The sequence below is a fragment of the Salvelinus alpinus genome, chromosome 15, assembly GCF_045679555.1.
Source record: "Salvelinus alpinus chromosome 15, SLU_Salpinus.1, whole genome shotgun sequence".
Classification (NCBI taxonomy): domain Eukaryota; kingdom Metazoa; phylum Chordata; class Actinopteri; order Salmoniformes; family Salmonidae; genus Salvelinus; species Salvelinus alpinus.
Window position 1 is genome coordinate 32473513 of NC_092100.1, and position 21468 is coordinate 32494980.

At 41.5% G+C, this 21468-nt stretch overlaps 1 protein-coding gene across 2 annotated transcripts in view; it reads right to left on the reverse strand.

Annotated features, from left to right (window-relative positions):
• The window catches only part of LOC139539930 (nuclear receptor ROR-alpha A-like), a 292848-nt gene that overhangs the window by 99139 nt on the left and 172241 nt on the right, over positions 1–21468 (reverse strand). For both annotated transcript variants that reach the window (XM_071343340.1, XM_071343339.1), the window contains one exon: positions 7629–7658. In XM_071343340.1, coding sequence (XP_071199441.1) covers positions 7629–7658 — 30 coding nt within the window. The remainder of the gene's footprint in view (positions 1–7628; positions 7659–21468) is intronic.

Here is a 21468-nt window from a genome sequence, read left to right on the forward strand (position 1 = left end):
GCTTGAGTTGAACAGAGGATCACCGTGTCTGTCTGCGTATCTCTGAGGCGAGCAACTCAATACACAGAGCAGGTAAATAAATGAAGACGCAGGGACGAGGCCATGTTTCTCAATTAGTGGAGGCTGCCTCTTGTCACAATGGAGATAAACACTCTGGAGCGCACTCATTGTATTTATGAGTCTGGGCTGTATAGTCTGTAGTACGCTCCACTCCTCTCCCCTCTCCCCTCTCCCCTCCACCTCTGTGATATCTGTGATACTGCCTCCCTCTGGAAATTCTATACCCATGCAAGACATACAGTATGTATGGATCTCTAACCTGCTAAAATATGATAGGAACAAAATATTATTGCCAACAGTGGTATCCAGGACTACTGTATTTACTGTGACAACAGAGTTATCCAAAGAAAGTTAGACAAATATCCCCGCACAATTAATCTTAAGAAATCAATGGAGTCATCCATATGAATACAGTATACGACAGATGCACTGTAACACTGTTTCAACATTTCATATAAACCACAAACAGAACCCTTTAGGTGTACATTTTCTGTGCATTATTCTGCGTTTGTCATTACAGGAGAGCTGAAGTGAGAGGATTAACCATGGGTAATCAGGAGATCTTCTCTCTGAGAGGAAGAGCAGCATGGTAAGACAAGCTCTCTGGCTGCTATGTCGGTCCTATCAGAGCTGTTAGAGAGCGAGCGGCTTCAGTCTGCTGATGGGAGATTGGAGGTGAGAACGCTAATCTGTCTGTATAATCGGCCAGTCCATCTGATCCACAGGTCTACACCATCTCCCTCAACATGTTTTAACACAAACTAATCATATCACAGGTAGGCATTCTGGAGGGCGTGACAAATTATTGTAGTTGGTGGTGCTCCTTGTAATGTCAAATATTTCATTAATATCACAAAACTGTAAAAACATGCAAAAAAAGATATTTAACACAATGCTATGTGCCTTGATGGCATGACTGTTGACCACTATTTATTTAAATTCCACTTCAACGTCTGCTTTGAGTACCTCAACATTTAGTTGTTTAAATACAGCTGCCAAACAGCCTTTTAGGGCCGTTCTGCAGCCCACTTTGCCTTACTGTAGCATTATATAAACACAGCCTATAAAGCTGTCAGGGAAAATGTAAAGAAAAACCATACTTTATTCCTTACTGAGAATTATAGCTTTGTGGTAAGAGTTATATGGCCTGCTGGAGTTGGACCACCCCTAATGGTGGATGGAGTGAGAGGCACAAAATATACCCCCAAAAATGTGCATGCAAATGTTTGCATTTATTTTTTTAAATCCTTGATGTGAGAATGTGCTCACCTCCCTTCAAAGTTTCGACCAGGCGTACACATATCTGCTAGTGGTTGAAATGTTGTATTGCAAGTTGGCAAATAAGTATTTTGTGCAAATGGGGGATATGAGGAAAAGACTATTCATAAAAAACTAAACAGGAAAACATTAACAAGAATACAACCATTTGCTGATGGTGAGATATGTGAAAATCTATGTTTTATTTTTATTCTAAAAAATAAGTTAACATAGGAATCTTTTTCCTATTTATTTTAATTTCATAACCATTGCAGAATATATTTCTCACCTCTGCCCGTGATGGGTTCCTCTTCCCGAAGGAGCCATCTCTCATTTAATTGGGCCTAGTAAATTGATAGTCTATGTATTTCAAGTTTTGCAATATTATAGGCAGTGTGGTTTATAATACCGGTATACAGTCAAATTTAACTTCTTTCAGCTAGGGGGCAGAATTTTTATGTTTGGAAAAATAACGTTCCCAAGGTAAACAGACTATTTCTCAGGTCAAGATGCTAGAATATGCATATAATTGACAGATTAGGATAGAAAACACTCGAAAGTTTCCAAAACTGTCAAAATATTGTCTGTGAGTATAACATAACTGATTTTGCAGGCGAAAACCTGAGGAACTCCAACCCGGAAGTGCCTTTTATTTGGAAAAATCCCTGTTCCGTTGCCTGCCCCTCCTCCATTTAAAGGGGTATCAACCATATTCCTTTTCCAATGGCTTCCTCAGGCTGTGACCAGGCTTTAGACATAGTTTCAAGCTTTTATATTGAAAAATTAGCGAGATTTATCAAAACGCTTCAGGTGTCCTTTGATTAGTTCCTGCGCGGGAGAGATGTAGCTCGACATTTTCTTTCTCTGTAGTATTGAATAGTTTACCGTCCGGTTGAAATATGATCGATTATGTATGTTAAACACAACCTGAGGATTGATTATAAAAAACCTTTGACATGTTTCTACGAACATTACGGATACTTTTTGGAATTTTCGTCTGCCCTTCAGGACCGGAACGCGCCTGTGGTTTTCTGAACATCGCGCAAACCAAATGGCGGTTTTTGGTTATAAAACTCATCTTTATCGAACAAAAATAACATTTATTGTGTAACTGGGAGTCTCGTGAGTGCAAACATCCAAATATTATCAAAGGTAAGCGATACATTTTATTGCTTTTCGGACTTTCGTGACCAAGCTAATTTAAGGCTAGCTGTTCTTACTGTTTTGTCTAGTGATTGATAAACTCACAAACGCTTGGATTGCTTTCGCTGTAAAGCATATTTTCAAAATCTGACACGATAGGTGGATTAACAACAAGCTAAGCTGTGTTTTGGTATATTTCACTTGTGATTTCATGATTATAAATATTTTTAGTATTATTTTTGAATTTGGCGCTCTGCAATTCAGCGGTTGTTTACGAAAATGATCCCGCTAAAGGGATCCGTGCGGCAAGAAGTTAACAACAGATGTTTTACATTGAAGTTACGTTTTTATTGCCACGTGTACAGGGGAATGCCTTGTTTGTTCTCTCCCAACATTGCAGTAATGAATATCAGTAAAAAAAAATTTTTTTTAAAGTAAAGTAAAACTAACGACTGTAAGTAGGCCTACTGTAATGTTAAAGAATTTGCGTGCAATCCATCATATTTAGGTTGGGGGAAAAGTCGATGCAAAACATTGTTGAATTCAAACGTTCTGCTGACAGGTCCACGACAATTTGCCATTGTTTTCTCTTTCAGAAACTGACAGTCTTTTCCAGATACAGCATAAATTACTGCTTACAGATGAAAACATTATGCCAACACAGTTAATAGACCAGAAGCTTATGTAAAATATTTGACAGTATGGGTAGGCTACAGTATTGCTGTGCGATAGGAGTGTGACATTGCCTATTTAATCTCAGATCCTATAGTTTACCATGGCAGGACATATAAACCCAATAATCTATTGATAAACTAAATATAACAAATCGTAGTTTACATGCCAATAGTTCCAAATGATACAACAAATAAAGGGCGTTACTGTCATAATAAAAGGTGATTAGAAGTATTTTACAGACAGCGTGTAAATGCTCGTTCATACACACACAATTCTACGACAGGTCCGACTTATAACAGAACATGCGTATGTATGGCGTGCGCCAAGTTCATAAATCTCAATATTTTTGTATGTTTGCAGATTTGTCAGAAATGGCACACGCAGAAATGTAGTGTGAAATATACACAACGGTTATATACTCTCATTCTCTATCACAGTCTGAAGAAGCCATGATGGTCTGCAGCACAATAAATGAAGTGTCTATTATCATCCAGAATATTTCACCTTCATAGGGCAGAGCACCCAGACATATAGGAGAGAGGAGATAGCATCTGCCAGGGAACAGATGCCCCTGTAATTTATATTGATGAGGGGACTGGCTGGTGTGGCTGCGTAGTAGGGAACTTCCAGGGGTTTGATCACTCAGGCAGGGAGAGGGGAGAGATAAGACAGAGGGATTGGCTCGGTCTCTGGGATCTCTGGGCTGGACAGGCTCTCTGGGCTGGATGGGGAGGGAGGTTTCTCCCGGAGTATACTCAGCTCAGACCCCAGACACTCAGCACTGGCCAGCATGGCACTGCAGGAGCCACTATGGGAGAGCCCTGTCTGACTGACAGACTGAATGACTGAAGTGATGGTAGTCAGTGTGTAGTTGTAGTTCGAGAGACATAAATAGTGCTGTATGTAGCCAGCCTTAAACCACCATTTTGGGTGGGGTTATATCCACCTTATAACTTTAGTCTAGCCTGACGTACTAGAGCTCCCCTCCTAATCCACCAGATCTTCCCTCAGTCTCTGACCATTAACTGGCCTTTGAACCTTTCCATGTGCATACACATCCTTTGACTCGGGACTATCGCCTCTTCCTGTTTGCCCGGCACATCAATCATTGACTTGTAAAAGCACTTTACTATGATTTCTTGACACAGATCACATTTGAATATTTTTCATTGAAAAGAAAGTATGCAGTCCAGCCTCTGCCCAGGACTTTGAACCCAGACTCCTAAATTATGCTCTTTGATTTGAGACCCCTTCCGGTGTAGAGGTGCTTAGCTCTGGTCTAATTAAGACAGCAGTTGGGTATCGGATAAAGGGTCAAAGGACTTTGTATTACCTTACAGAGGAGGGGAGGCCGAAAATCAAACACGCACACTTCAAACAACTCACTTCATCCATCCCTCTAGACGGGCAAATACCTTAACACAATCATCTACTTGACCTTAACATTATTTTCAGAGACAGTTTACGTGGCTGCTTCAGTCAAGGTAAGGCTAGAGGGCTGACTAGTGCAGACCGAGGACCATTTCCTCTGCTGTGCTCTGATGTTCAAAACAGCTTTTTAGGAGTGTTTTAAAGGGAGTGATCTAACCCTGCTCTCCCAGTCTGAGATAGTCAGACCACACTTACAGAAAAGCCCTCTGGTCTTCCCTCTCCATAAGTTTCATCATGATGATCAGACTGAAAAAACAGCCTTCAGGGCTTGTCTCTCCCATTCATACACACATAGACAGAGATGCATGTGTACACAGAAGCCCATGCACCCACGCACACACACGTACATTTTTCAATGTAAATATTGTGTGGCTTCAGTTTAGAGAGACAGAGAATCTCTGAGATGGCTTACTGTTGGAGTTTACATAGCATTCATAACACCATGCTTTGTCACAAACCATCTCTCTGAATTTCTCTGACAGCATCTCTTTTTTCAGAAATACACAGTGCTTGTAGGTAACCCAGCCTCTAAAGGTTACACACTAAAAACAAATTGCTCTATAGATGGCAAAATAAGGGTTATGTGGCTTGCAACCATAACTCTTTTTGGTGCTATATGGAAACTTTTTGGAAAGTTCTATAAAGAACCATGCTCAGAAGGTTCTAAATGTAACCTATAAGGTTCTATAAAGAATGTTATCCTAAAGTTTTATAAAGAACCATTAAAAAGGTTCTATATACAAAAGTATGTGGACATCCCTTCAAATTAGTGGATTCGGCTGTATCAGCCACACCCGTTGCTGACAGGTGTATCAAATCGAGTACACAATCATGCAATCTCCATAGACAAACATTGGCAGTAGAATGGCCTTACTGAAGAGTGACTTTCAATGTTGCACTGTCATAGGATGCCACCTTTCCAACAAGTCAGTTCGTCAAATTTCTGCCCTGCTAGAGCTGCCCCGGTCAACTGTAAGTGCTGTTATTGTGAAGTAAAAATATCTAGGAGTAACTTCGCTCAGCCGTGAGGTGGTAGGCCACACAAGCTCACAGAACGGGACCACCGAGTGCTGAAGCACATAGTGTGTAAAAAATGTCTGTCCTCAGTTGCAACACTCACTACCGAGTTACAAATTGCCTCTGGAAGCAACGCCAGCACAATAACTGTTCATTTGGAGCTTTATGAAATGGGTTTCAATGGCTGAGCAGCCGCACACAAGCCTAAGATCACCATGCACAATGCCAAGCGACGCCTGGAGTGGTGTAAAGCTCGCCGCCATTGGACTCTGGAGCAGTGGAAATGCGTTCTCTGAAGTGATGAATTAACGCTTCACCATCTGGCAAATCTGAGTTTGGCGGGTGCCAGGAGAACGCTAAGTGCCCGAATGCATAGTGCCAACTGTAGAGTTTGGTGGAGGAAGAATAATGGATTGGGGCTGTTTTTCATGGTTCCAGCTAGGCCCATTAGTTCTAGTGAAGGCAAATCTTAAGGCTACAGCATACAATGACATTCTAGACGATTCTGTGCTTCCAACTTTGTGGCAGCATTTTGGGAAAGGCCCTTTCCTGTTTCAGCCTGACAATGCCACCGTGCACAAAGTGAGGTCCATACAGAAATGGTTTGTCGAGATCAGTGTGGAAGAACTTGACTGGCCTGCACAGAGCCCTGACCATAACCCCATCAAACACCTTTGGGATGAATTCGAACACCGACTGCGAGCCAGTCTTAATCGCCCAACATCAGTGCCCGACCTCACTAATGCTCTGTATGGACTTGTGGCTGAATGGAAACAAGTCCCCGCAGCAATGTTCCACCATCTAGTGGAAAGGCTTCCCGGAAGAGTGGAGGCTGTTATATCAGAAAAGGGGGGTCCATCTACATATTAATGCCAATGATTTTGGAATGAGAGGTTCGACGAGCAGGGGTCCACATACTTTTGGTCATGTAGTGTAGCACCAACAAAGTGGTTACAACCCTTTTTGGGGCTATATTGTTAAGGTTCTTTATAGAAACGATATGACGATTTAGTTCTACAAAGAACCTTTCACAATCTCAAATGTTCTTTGTAGAATGATTCTGTTTTTTAAAATTCTGATTTAATAGCCATATTAAAATTCCATAGGTTTTATTATGGTGTTTATTAACAAGTTGAATCAGGTTTGATGGCTCTAGAACAGATGGGGATCCCTGAGGAGAGAATTAAGAACTACTGATTTAGTCAACCGTTCTAAATTGACACAAGGCCATATGTGAGTCTTTCATGAGACAACTTCACTGGTCATAGTCATATATATAATGTTTAGTAGCATAACACAACAGATTAGTTAAACTGGAATGACACTCTCACTCACAGTTGTACAAAAAGAGCTGTGAGCAAACCACGCCCCAACATATTTGAATGACTCTCCGCCCCTACACTTTAATTATTGCTAAAAGAGGAAAGAACCCATTTTTGAATTGCAAAGAACTATTGAAGGGCTTAAAGGGTTCTTTGGGTCACTATGGTTCCACATAAAACAATCACCCTTCTCAAAGAACCCTTGACGAACCCTCATCTTTGTTTTTTCAGTTGCAAGCATTGCAGAGAACAAAGAGGAGCTTCAGCAAACTGTCTGGCTGGGATATCAGAGCATGATTTCAGACAGTCATATGACTGCATATAATTTCAATTTCCTCTCTGGCGTTATTAAAATATTCTCTCCAGTTCTACACACAGATAGGGAATAATGAAGAATAGCAATAATGAAAAAAAGTTGAGTTGAGAAAATATGAAAGTATAAGGTTATGTTGCTATTGGAGGTCAATGTGTGATATGAGAACGGTATTCCCAGTACACACAGTAGGCCTACTATAGTAACAGTAGTAATACAAAACACAACATTCATTTAATCTTCTTTTCATCCTAAGTGATTTTAAAATGTGGTTTTATAAAAGTAGGCGAGTTATGTTGTTGTATTCAATTATAATCATGCAATAATGTAGGCTAATGTACATATTATTATGCGTTTTGGTATTCATTTCAAACAAGTTGAATACATGTTTTCAAATGGTTTGTACTCACAGGTATGTGTCTTCTTTGTTACTGAAATACCTGAAAAACAGAGAGAAACAGATTTATTAAAACTTCCATTAAATCTGTAAATTAAGGACAGTCATACAACATCCCCAGGCCTAACTTAACCCCTTTGCGCACCATGGCTGTGTTGCTATGTGACTGGGCTGCTGTGGCCCTGTAGTGCTCCTGTCTGTCTCTCGGCTAGATCACAGAGGTCACAGAGAACCCATGTAGGCTCAGCGCAGTGGTGTGACTGGCTCTAGGACTGAAAAACCCATAGGAACAACCCTGGCAAGGTGTCTCCAAACCCACAGACAACAGCATCCAGATAGCGAAAATTCATACAAAAACAAACCAAGTACGGAATACAAATCTGCACAAACATGGTAATGCCCCCATGTGTGACCTCACAAGGCCTATAGTCTGTACATGAGTAATTATTTTCCCCAGAGCGGGAAACGGCAGCGCTGTAATCTCACTGTGAGTCAGACCTGTGTTCTGAGGGTGAGGCGGAGCAGGAGAAGGAGCGGGACTGGCAGTCCTCAGCTTTCCCCCCTTCGGGTGTCAACTCATCTGATGAGCCTCCCTGGTCTAATGCCCTGGGAGCCCGACGCGGGCCATCGCACAGCCAACCATGGGCTCCAGTGGGTCCGGATGCTCATGCTTTGCAGGGTGAGAGCACACTAATAGATCCCACATGTCATGCGGAAGCAATGGCACATTTTTCTACAGCTTGCAGCTGAAACTCAGGGGATGACGGGCTGACATGATTCAGTAATTCTCGTTGGGGGAAAAAAGAGCGACTGGCCGGAGATAACAATGTTTCAGACATGTTTGAGGGGAAAGACCAACGAGGGGGGAAACAAATAAGCCTGTCAGCTTTCTGTACACAGAAACACATCTGATATCAGGTCCAAGGAGCAGAGAGAGGGGAAACTGTAGTGGGGTGAGATGATGACCTTGTTGGACTGTGATAGAGACAGTGTCACACGCTTTGAACCTAAAACGGTTCTACGGCTGTCCACATAGGAGAACCATTTGAAGAACCCTTTTGGGTTCCAGGTAAAATCCTTTCCATAGAGGGTTCTACATGGAACCCAAAAGAGTTCTACCTGGAACCAAAAAGGGTTCTACCTGGAACCAAAAAGGGTTATCCTATGGGGACAGCCGAAGAGCCCTTTTGGAACCCTTTTTTTCTAAGAGTGCAGGACTAACTAGCGTGGGATCATTGCGTGTGGTCAGTCACGATTCATGGTATTATCTAGAGAAATAACCATATTTTACCATTTCAAAAAGCAAAGTACAGGAGACTCCATTTGGGTCCCTCCACCCTCAAGGCTGAAAGTGATTAAAACTGGACCTGACGTTGTGAATGTTTATTTATTTTATTTCACCTTTATTTAACCAGGTAGGCTAGTTGAGAACAAGTTCTCATTTGCAACTGCGACCTGGCCAAGATAAAGCATAGCAATTCGACACATACAACAACACAGAGTTACACATGTAATAAACAAAACATACAGTCAATAATACAGTAGAAAAATAAGTCTATATACAATGTGAGCAAATGAGGTGAGATAAGGGTGGTAAAGGCAAAAAAAGGCCATGGTGGCGAGGTAAATACAATATAGCAAGTAAAACACTGGAATGGTAGATTTTCAGTGGAAGAATGTGCAAAGTAGAAATAGAAATAATGGGGTGCAAAGGAGCAAAATAAATAAAATAAATACAGTAGGGGAAGAGGTAGTTGTTTGGGCTAAATTATAGATGGGCTATGTACAGGTGCAGTAATCTGTGAGCTGCTCTGACAGCTGGTGCTTAAAGCTAGTGAGGGAGATAAGTGTTTCCAGTTTCAGAGATTTTTGTAGTTCGTTCCAGTCATTGGCAGCAGAGAACTGGAAGGAAAGACGACCAAAGGAGGAATTGGCTTTGGGGGTGACCAGTGAGATATACCTGCTGGAGCACGTGCTACGAGTGGGTGCTGCTATGGTGACCAGTGAGCTGAGATAAGGCGGGGCTTTACCTAGCAGAGACTTGTAGATAACCTGTAGCCAGTGGGTTTTGCGACGAGTATGAAGCGTGGGCCAAACAACGAGAGCGTACAGGTCGCAATGGTGGGTAGTGTATGGGGCTTTGGTGACAAAACGGATGGCACTGTGATAGACTGCATCCAGTTTGTTGAGTAGAGTGTCGCAGGCTATTTTATAGATGACATCGCCGAAGTTGAGGATCGGTAGGATGGTCAGTTTTACGAGGGTATGTTTGGCAGCATGAGTGAAGGATGCTTTTTTGCGATATAGGATCCCGATTCTAGATTTAATTTTGGATTGGAGATGCTTAATGTGAGTCTGGAAGGAGAGTTTACAGTCTAACCAGACACCTAGGTATTTGTAGTTGTCCACGTATTCTAAGTCAGAGCCGTCCAGAGTAGTGATGCTGGACGGGCGAGCAAGTGCGGGCAGTGATTGGTTGGATAGCATGCATTTAGTTTTACTTGCGTTTAAGAGCAGTTGGAGGCCACGGAAGGAGAGTTGTATGACATTGAAGCTCGTCTGGAGGTTAGTTAACACAGTGTCCAACGAAAGGCCAGAAGTATACAGAATGGTGTTGTCTGCGTATGTATGTAATGTAATTGAATTAGTTTCTATTGTCATATTTGGATTATTTCAATAGCTCTTAACGAGCTGAGCAGTTTGACGTGTTGTTGTATTGTATGTGTAATGGAATTTCCTTTTTAGAGTGACCAGGACAAATCTGTCTGTTAGGCTGTCCGCTTATCACGATACTTAGGTGCTGATAAGATATATATTGCAAATCTCATGATTCTCAAGATTCTACTGTATATGTATTGTGATTTTATTGCGATTCAATTTTCCAAGCATTGCTCACCATATGTTTGCTGCAGAGGGACAAGAGAGAGCTGTGATGATCTCATGATCAGTCATGGAAATAAAAGTGCTGAGAACACATTGTCTCCCTATTTAAAAGGAAGATGAAGAACAAGCTATGAGGGAACAATACTTGAGTTTTGGTGCAGGTACAGCCAACTGCGCAAAAATAATATTGCGATATATCGTCAAAATTAATATCCCGATATGTAACTATATCCATTTTTTCCCCACATCACTTCTTATCAGATGGGAAAATGTCTGTGTCCTGTTGTTTCATAAACATTTAGGATTGTGGTAATGTGGTAATGTGGTAATTAGTATCTGGGTGTGATGTCCTTCCTTTTGTTTTCACAAAAAAACTGCAAATTAATGTTAATTTAGGTTGGGGGGTGAGTTTCTGTTTTTTCATGTATAAAATGTCTGAGTGTCCTTTGGTTCATCAATATCTTGTCTGCAAACTCCAGTGTAAAAACACTTTCTTTCTAAGAGATGATTCTGAACTGAAGACACGTGTAACCACTTATTTGTGATAGAAATTGACTCGTCTTATTTTGTAATGTATTCCATGAACACTCGGAAGACTTGGAAGTGTTAATTCATTCGTGACTAAAAAATCTATTAATTGATTCGAGTAAATGCATTCCTTATTTATAAAGTAACTATTTGTTTGACTACATGTTCATAATGTTATATTTGTAAATCCTAAATTGTACAGTTATTTACACTACATATAGCAAGCATATGCTTGTGTTTTAACTTCACATCTCTGAGCTAAACTTGACTGAATTAATTAATGTTGGAACTTGGATTGCTCAGATTAGCTTTTAGTATCCAGACATCAATAATTGCCTTACTGTCATCTTAAGTGTAATTATAAATAATAGGAATGGTGAGGCAATACTATATCTTGCTAGACCCACAAGAGACACTTCAGGCCTATTGCATTTATTCACATGGAGTCAGATTGATAAATGTAGTTTATTATTCGACATCATTTTAACTCAACTACAAAACAGCCACCTAGGGGCCAGGGCTCTGTGATCAGGCTCACGGCCAAACACTGTCTGTCTAACTGTGACATTACGCAAGGATAAAAAACGGTAATCCTTCTTTAATATCTCAATCAAATAACAGGGTATTCAGTGTGGCAGTCAGTGTTAGCCTCATAGGCCATCGGGGAGTGGTGGAGTCAACGTGCTCTGTTAATGGATGTGTTGGGCAGAAAAAACCTTGTGTGTTGAAAGGCTAGAGGACTTAGAACTCTAAGACCATGTAAGGAACCTCTCTGGTTTCATGTTGTGGAAATAGAGTATCAGGAGTGCATATCAAAATGGGAGCTATTTATTGGCTTCTCTTCAGATCTTATAAACTGTATTATAGACACATAAAACAGACATTCTGACATTGGCGCAATCAGGCTCTGGTTATTGTTAGATATAGGATTCTAAGGCATGAGTTGTACTCCAGACATTTTACTGAAGACGCACAACACAATTGGTAGAAAAAGCAGGGCTAATTCCTATTCTGCCCAATATGTCACACTATTAAATCAGCTTGCTGTTCCACAGAACTCGGAAATATAGTACCAGTCAAAAGTTTGGACACACCTACTCATTCCATGGTTTTTCTTTATTTTTACTTTTTCAACAACAACAAAAAAAGTGTTAAACAAACCAAAATGTATTTTATATTTGAGATTCTTCAAAGTAGCCTTGATGACAACTTTGCAAACTCTTGGCATTATCTCAAACAGCTTCATGAGGAAGGCACCTGGAATGCATTTCAATTAACAGGTGTGCATTCTTAAAAGTTAATTTGTGGAATTTCTTTCCTTCTTAATGCATTTGAGACAATCAGTTATGTTGTGACAAGGTAGGGGTGGTATACAGAAGATAGTCCTATTTGGTAAAAGGCCAAGTCCATATTATGGCAAGAACAGCTCAAATAAGCAGAGGAACTACAGTCCATTGTTACTTTAAGACATGAATGTCAGTCAACCCGGAACATTTCAAGTTTCTTCAAGTGCAGTCGTAAAAACCATCCAGCGCTATGATGAAACTGGCACTCATGAAGATCGCCACAAGAAAGGAAGACCCAGAGTTACCTCTGCTGCAGAGAATAAATTCACTAGAGTTAACTGCAACTCAGATTTCTGCCCAAATAAATGCTTCACAGAGTTCAAGTTACAGACACATGTTCTGAGGAGACTGCGTGAATCAGGCCTTCATGGTCGAATTTCTGCAAAGAAACCACTACTAAAGGACACCAATAGGAATAAGAGACTTGATTGGGCAAAAAGAAACACAAGCAATGGACATTAGACCGTTGGAAATCTGTCCTTTGGTCCGATGAGTCCAAATTTGAGATTTTTGGTTCCAACCGCCGTGTCTTTGTGAGATGCAGAGTAGGTGAACGGATGATCTCAGCAAGTGTGGTTCCCACTGTGAAGCATGGAGGAGTAGGTGTGATGGTGTGGGGGTGCTTTCCTGGTGACAATGTCTGTGATTTATTTAGAATTCAAGGACACTTAACCAGCATGGCAACCACAGCATTCTGCAGCCATTCGCCATTCCATCTGGTTTGCGTTTAGTGGGACTATTATTTGTTTTTCAACAGGACAATGATCCAACACACCTCCAGGCTATGTAAGGGTTATTTGACCAAGAAGGAGAGTGATGGAGTGCTGCATCAGATGACCTGGCCTCCACAATCACCCGACCTCAAATCAATTGAGATGGTTTGGGATGAGTTGAACCGCACAGTGAAGGAAAAGCAGCCGACAATTGCTCAGCATATGTGTGAACTCCTTCAAGACTGTTGGAAAAGCATTCCTTGTGGAGCTGGTTGAGAGAATGCCAAGAGTGTGCAAAGCTGCCATCAAGACAAAGGGTGGCTACTTTGAAGAATCAAAATCTAAAATATATTTTGGTTACCACATGATTCCATATCTGTTATTTCATAGTGTCTTCACTATTATCATACAATATAGAAAATAGTAAAATAAAGAAAAACCCTTGAATGAGTAGGTATGTCCAAACTTTTGACTGGTACTGTATATCTCAACATGTTGTTTCCTGCAGAAAAGGCAATGGATGAGAAAAAAAACTAAAGAATGAACATGGTGTACCCACTGATAAGGGAATATAATAGTGATGCTCCAGAGCAGTGTTTATAATAGCGAACGGTGAGAGCAACATGACATCTGTGTGTACCCAACAGTTTACCACAAAGCCACAAGGATTGAAAAGCTACACACTCTGATGCGCTAAACAAGACCAAACTAAGAAGGTCCATATTTTGTGCTCTTTCTGTTCCTAATTTTCTTATTATGTCTCCCTGTATCCCCCTGCACTGCACTGTGTATTAGCCCTGTGCATCTGAATCCTGTTGGCCCAGTCCTATCAGCTATTTGTCTCCCATCCTCCTCACGTCACGAACAGCCATTCTGTCAATGTCACTTAGAGATAAGAAAACTAATCGTTACACCAAAAATGTACTTAGACATAAAAGAGGAAATCATTACTGTCAACAGAGTTAAAGGCTCCATGGCAGGGGAGGGGAGGAGAGGAAGGGGTGGACAGTTAGCCCACTTCCTCCTCTATGTGTTATTCAGAGACCTCTGATTGGAGGTGGCACAGGGTAGGGGCCGGGGAGCCAATATGTGAGTCAGGCTGTGGGAAGGGGAGGGGGAGGGTGGGCTAGGCTCTGGTGTTTTGGGCAGAAACAACCTCTGTGTCAATAAGGTATGTCTATTCCACTGGATGGCAGGTTCAGAGGTCACTTTGTCGGTGATTCTCTCCCTGACAGACAGGCGATCTAACATAAACAAGCTTGCCGTTACTAGACCATAGTAGAGTGTATACAAATCTATGGCCATTAATTTGTCCCTTTAGCCAAACATTTTGATTGTGTGATACATTAAACTTCCCTCATTTGACTACTGAGCTAATGAATATTTCTAGTAGAAATTACCATTTGTCACAATGGAAGGAGGGGATGGCTGTCACCTTGAAATCTTTGATCATTCTGATTCTACCTCACAGTGGTAAACATTCACAGCACACGTTCTCTCCAGTCTCTTCTCATGAGAATTGCCACCTTGTCAGATCAGAAAGGAGTAGGTGTGCAGACGGCTGGAGGTTAACCTCCACTACATCTATCTGCAGGGGGCACACATCCTGTAAACATGCCACTGAGACATAAGGGGAGCGGGTCGGGGAGCGGGCTGGGGCCAGGCCAGGCAGTCGAGTGGTGCTTCTTCGGTGAAGACTGCAGCTCAAAGTGACAGCGCTGTAATGAAGTCTGAGGCGTGCGGCAGGCCGTACGTCATAATTCCAAGTTCCTTAAAGCCTGACAGGGAATGATTATCATGGATGGTTATTGTCACCCTCCCTCCCTGGGAGACACCGGTGCATTCAGGGGTTGTTGCACCGTGACATTCAAAGTTACAGTCTCCTTCATATAATGGAGCTGTCCTCTCAGCACGCTAATGGGAGCGATCCATTTAACCTGTGCCAGAAACACACAGACGAGGAAGTTCCTAATGCGAAGCCCCTCCCGCGGGGACGTCACACTCTCCCCATGGCTGCTCCCTGCCTTCCTGCTGCTTGATTCATTGACTGGCGCTCCTCACTTATCCTCATTCACTGCTCAGTCTAGGGAGACAGGGAGGCCCACTTCCTCCAGTCCGCTTCCCGCTCCGCTCTGCTTGGCACTCCAACTTCTACGCCCAATGCGCACAAGGACACGGCCAGCACAGACCAGACCAGAGCAGCACAGCAGCCCCAGCTACAGGAGGCCTCACACACTGGTGCCTGGTAGGGATTAGTGGGGTTCTCCTGAAATCATGGGCTATTGAACCCAAGTACTCAGAGCCCATCAGTGTCCATTATTAGGGCCATATTTTCTCTGATACACATTGGAACTGTAGATACAATTCACTCCAGAGTAACTTAGATCCAAAGCATCATGCCATACAAAGAAAAGAGTACAATACACTATATTGAGTGCCATATGAAAGAAATGATATACTGTACTTTAGCTGGCTGTACTAGAGAGGAGAGAGGTAAATGTTAGAAGAAAGGTTCCCAATACAATAAGTACTCACATACACAATACACTGTAAGATTAATTGGGGAGCTAGCTCAGCTTCATACACAGTCACTCCAATAAGTGTCCCTTCTGTAGTGACACACTTAGCCTTATTATACTAGTAAAAACTATAAATGCAAAAATATAATGATTAAAAAAACATAATGGTTCTAATCAGCTGCCCCCTAATATACTAAAACACTTAATCCATGGAGAGGCCAACTCTCTGGGGAGGCGTAGGAGAGAAATGACTTCTCTGTCTCCAGGCACTGTTATTTCTGGTCATTTCTAATTGGTTTTAACTAAAAGCAACCACTCAGAGGGCTCCACAGGTTACTCCTATGCATCACTATGGAATGATCTACAAATAGAAGATTTACATCCAAATTAGTTTTAGAGGACACCACAATTGTCTTTCAAGAGAAGAGAGGAGAAAGAAGGAGAAAAAAACAATCATATATTTATCTCTATATATATATTTCTCTCTATATATATTTATATAAGCCTGGATATCTAAAATTATCAGAATGGCTCAATGATTACCAGATAGAGCCCTTGTTGACCACAAGGGCTATCTTGCAGACTCTTTCCTCCCTACAGTATGTTTGCCAAACTCCTGCACGCTTCTCCCCCTGTGCAGTTCTGCTTTATTGGGCCTGTGAGTCTCCAGGTGAGCCCTCAATGCGGTGTGTGTGGAGCTGTGTGGTGGCTCGTGAATTATACATGGTGGCAGAGGAATAGACGTGGCCCAGGAGGGCCGCGGGAACAGCAGGCATGGCTAGGAGGCAGATTGAATACTCTGACGGAATTTTAATTGTACCGCAGGGAGCCGAGCGATAAGCGCTATTGTTATTGGTGAGATACCACAGCCCAGGTTCACTCAGCTGAGTGCTTGAACAAATGGTGAGAGCCGCAAACATTCACATAACGGTGCTGCAATGTTCCCGGCCTTAACGAGGGATCGCATTGCCTTTTGTAAGAGGCCATCGTGTGGAGGAAGGCTCATAACAACAACGTAATATTCATATTTACAATGATACTAAATAAGCTGTGAATCTTTAACACCACAGCTTACTGCCAAGTGTTGTTTCCTAACAGTCTCAGAAGACTAATGAAGGTGAGCCGGTTTCAGAAAAGGTGTGGTCTGAAAAATTATAAATAATTAACAACTTCCTTTTCATTCAGAAAAAAAACTTTAATTCGGTAAAAAAGCCAAACGACAGTGTTTCTGCTGCTCCTGATCCTCCATGGCAGTCTACTCCTCTGCAACCCTTTGAGAGCTGGTCCCTGGGGGCTGGTAGACACAGGAATCCCCTCTGTGCTGGTCAAAATGAGGCCAGGGGCACAGTACAGGCCTCTGTGTGTGTGTGTGGACTCTGAGCGGGCGATTCCTAGCTCTCAGTAATCTCCCTGTGATCCAGCCTGAACCACACATGAAACCCAATACCCTCTCAGCCTGAACCATAAATACAGCCCATCCAGACCACCCTGATGCTCTGTACTGTAGTGACCTGTACTATACTGTACACCACAGCATGCACTGACCACTACTGCTCACAGGCTCACACAAAACAACACACAGTTATATATATATATATATATATATATATATATATATATATATATATATATATATATATATATATATATATATATTACCAGTCAAAGGTTTGGATACACCTACTTATTCAAGGGTTTTTCTTTATGTTTTACTATTTTCTACATAGTAGGTGTGTTGGGTCATTATCCCGTTCAAAAACAAATGATAGTCCCACTAAGCGCAAACCAGATGGGATGGAGTATCGCTGCAGAATGCAGTTAAGTGTGCCTTGAATTCTAAATAAATCACTGACAGTGTCATCAGCAAAGCACCCCAACCCCATCACACCTCCTCCTCCATGCTTCACGGTGGGAACCACACATGCGGAGATCATCCGTACACCTACTCGTCTTCTCACAAAGACACGGCGGTTGGAACCAGAAATGTCAAATTTGTACTCAGACCAAAGGTCAGATTTTCACCCGTCTAATGTTCATTGCCCGTGTTTCTTGGACCAAGCAAGTCTCTTCTTCTTATTGGTGTCCTTTAGTAGTGGTTTCTTTGCAGTAATTCGACCATGAAGGCCTGATTCACACAGTCTCCTCTGAACAGTTGATGTTGAGATGTGTCTGTTACTTGAACTCTGTGCAGCATTTATTGGGCTGCAATTTCTGAGGCTGGTAACGCTAATGAACGTATCCTCTGTAGCAGAGGTAACTCTGGGTCTTCCTTTCCTGTGGCGGTCCTCATTAAGAGCCAGTTTCATCATAGCGCTTGATGGTTTTTGCGACTGCACTTGAAGAAACTTCAGTCAATCTGGAAAAATTTCAAGAACTTTGAAAGTTTCTTCAAGTGCAGTCACAAAAACCATCAAGCGCTATGATGAAACTGGCTCTCATGAGGACCGCCACAGGAAAGGAAGACCCAGAGTTACCTCTGCTAAAGAGGATAAATTCATTAGAGTTACCAGCCTTAGAAATGATCAATTAAGTGCACCTCAGAATGCAGACAAATAAATGCTTCACAGAGTTCAAGTAACAGACACATCTCAACATCAACTGTTGTGAGACGCAGAGTAGGTGATGATTTCACATGTGGGGTTGGAGGAGGAGGAGTTGTGATGGGGTGGGGTGCTTTGCTGGTGACACTGTCAGTGATTTATTTAGAATTCAAGGCACACTTAACCAGCATGGCTACCACAACATTCTGCAGTGTTACGCCATCCATCTGGTTTGCGCGTAGTGGGACTATCATTTGTTTTCAACAAGACAATAACTGGCAGGTAACCTAGTGGTTAGAGCATTGGGCCAGTAACCGAAAGGTTCTGGATTGAATCCCTGAGCTGACAAGGTAAAAATCTGTCGTTCTGCCCCTGAACAAGGCAGTTAAACCACTGTTCCCTGGTAGGCTGTCACTGTAAATAACAATTTGTTCTTAACTGACTTGCCTAGTTAAATTGAGGTAAACAAAATGACCCAACACACCTCCAGGCTGTGTAAGGGCTATTTGAGCAAGAAGGAGAGTGATGGAGTGCTGCATCAGACGACCTGGCCTCCAATCACCCGACCTCAACCCATTTGAGATGGTTTGGGATGAGTTGGACCGCAGAGTGAAGTAAAAGCAGCCAAAAGTGCTCAGCATATGTGGGAACTCCTTCAAGACTGTTGGAAAAGCATTCCAGGTGAAGCTGGTTGAGAGAAGGCCAAGAGTGTGCAAAGCTGTCATCTTCTACTTTGAAGAATCTAAAATATATTTTGATTTGTTTAAAACTTTTTGGGTTACTATCCATATGTGTTATTTCTAGAGGTCGACCGATTAATCTGAATGGCCGATTAATTAGCTGCCGATTTCAAGTTTTCATAACAATCGGAAATTGGTAATTTTGGACACCGATTTTGCCGATAAAAAAAAATAAAAAATACACTTTTATTTAACTAAGAACACATTCTTATTTTCAATGATGGCCTAGGAACGGTGGGTTAACTGCCTTGTTCAGTGGCAGAACGACAGATTTTTACCTTATCAGCTCAGGGATTCAATCTTTCAACCTTACGGTTAACTAGTGCAACACTCTAACCACCTGCCTCACGAGGAGTCCGCCTGTTACGCGAATGCAGTAAGAAGCCAAGGTAAGTTGCTAGCTAGCATTAAACTTATCTTATAAAAAACAATCAATCAATCATAATCACTAGTTATAACTACACATGGTTGATGATATTACTAGTTTATCTAGCGTGTCCTGCGTTGCATATAATCGATGCAGTGCGCATTCGCGAAAAAGGACTGTTGTTGCTCCAACATGTACCTAACCATAAACATCAATGCCTTTCTTAAAATCAATACACAGAAGTATATATTTTTAAACCTGCATATTTAGCTAAAAAAAATCCAGGTTAGCAGGCAATATTAACCAGGTGAAATTGTGTCACTTCTCTTGCGTTCATTGCACGCAGAGTCAGGGTATATGCAACAGTTTGGGCCGCCTGGCTCGTTGCGAACTATTTTTGCCAGAATTTTATGTAATTATGACATAACATTGAAGGTTGGGCAATGTAACAGGAATATTTAGACTTATGGATGCCACCCGTTAGATAAAATATGGAACGGTTCCGTATTTCACTGAAAGAATAAACGTTTTGTTTTTGAGATGATAGTTTCCAGATTCGACCATATTAATGACCTAAGGCTCGTATTTCTGTGTGTTATTATGTTATAATTAAGTCTATGATTTGATAGAGTAGTCTGACTGAGCGATGGTAGGCACCAGCATGCTCGTAAGCATTCATTCAAACAGCACTTTCGTGCGTTTTGCCAGCAGCTCTTTTTGCCAGCAGCTGTTTATGACTTCAAGCCTATCAACTCCCGAGATTAGGCTGGTGTAACCGATGTGAAATGGCTAGCTAGTTAGCGGGGAGGGTGCTAATAGCGTTTCAAACGTCACTCGCTCTGAGACTTGGAGTAGTTGTTCCCCTTGCTCTGCATGGGTAACGCTGCTTCGAGGGTGGCTGTTGTCGATGTGTTCCTGGTTCGAGCCCAGGTAGCGGCGAGGAGAGGGATGGAAGCTATACTGTTACACTGGCAATGCTAAAGTGCCTATAAGAACATCCATTAGTCAAAGGTATATGAAATACAAATCGTATAGAGAGAAATAGTCCTATAATTCCTATAATAACTACAACCTAAAACTCTTTACCTGGGAATATTGAAGACTCGTGTTAAAAGGAACCACCAGCTTTCATATGTTCTCATGTTCTGAGCAAGGAACTTAAACGTTAGCTTTCTTACATGGCACATATTGCACTTTTACTTTCTTCTCCAACACTTTGTTTTTGCATTATCTAAACTAAATTGAACATGTTTAATTTTTTATTTGAGGCTAAATTTATTTTATTGATGTATTATATTAAGTGAAAATAAGTGTTCATTCAGTATTGTTGTAATTGTCATTATTACAAATACATTAAAAAAATTGTCCGATTAATCGGTATCTGCCTTTTTTGGTCCTCCAATAATCGGTAGCGATATCGGCGTTGAAAAATCATAATCAGTCGACCTCTAGTTATTTCATAGTTTTGATGTCTTCACTATTATTATACAATGTAGAAAATAGTAAAAATTAAGAAAAACTTCCAACTTTTGACTGGTACTGAATATATTTAAAATATATTCATGTTATATATATATATATATATATATATTTTTATTTTTATTTTTATTATTATTTTATGGATTCTGGAGTACGTACATAGTTTTATGGATTCTGGAGTACGTACATAGTTCATCAACATTTGAAATGTTCTTCCTCTCAATGTTTCTAATAATTTCCATGTCAAACAGACATTACAGTAATACATATATGTTTTTATCTATCTAATGATGTGGCTTATCTCAAATGTTTACCAACAGTCAGTCAGAACAGCCAGAGCAGAACTGAACATTACAGAGGAAGCTGAATTTCATTACTCAGTCTGAGGGTTGGAGGCAATGACCTCTGACCTGGGTTCAGAAAATGAATTCCTGCTTGAATGTACTTCCTTTCTGAGAAACACGCACAGTACAGTCATTTCTTCAGCCTTTTCACATGAAAACCTAGCATAGGAAGACCTTGAGGTTGTCGGGAGGATGGAAGTGAATGGTGGCCAGAAAAGTGAAGAGAGCAAAGGGCAAACACTACTTGCTACAGCCAATCTCCTCCCGCTCTCACCTCAAAGAAGTCAACATTCTAACAAATTCATGTCTGCATCACCTCAGGAAGGTTACAGAAGGAAAAATTCCCAGGTTCAAGCTGAGAGCCAGACAACCCAACTGTTCCCTGAGGATAAGA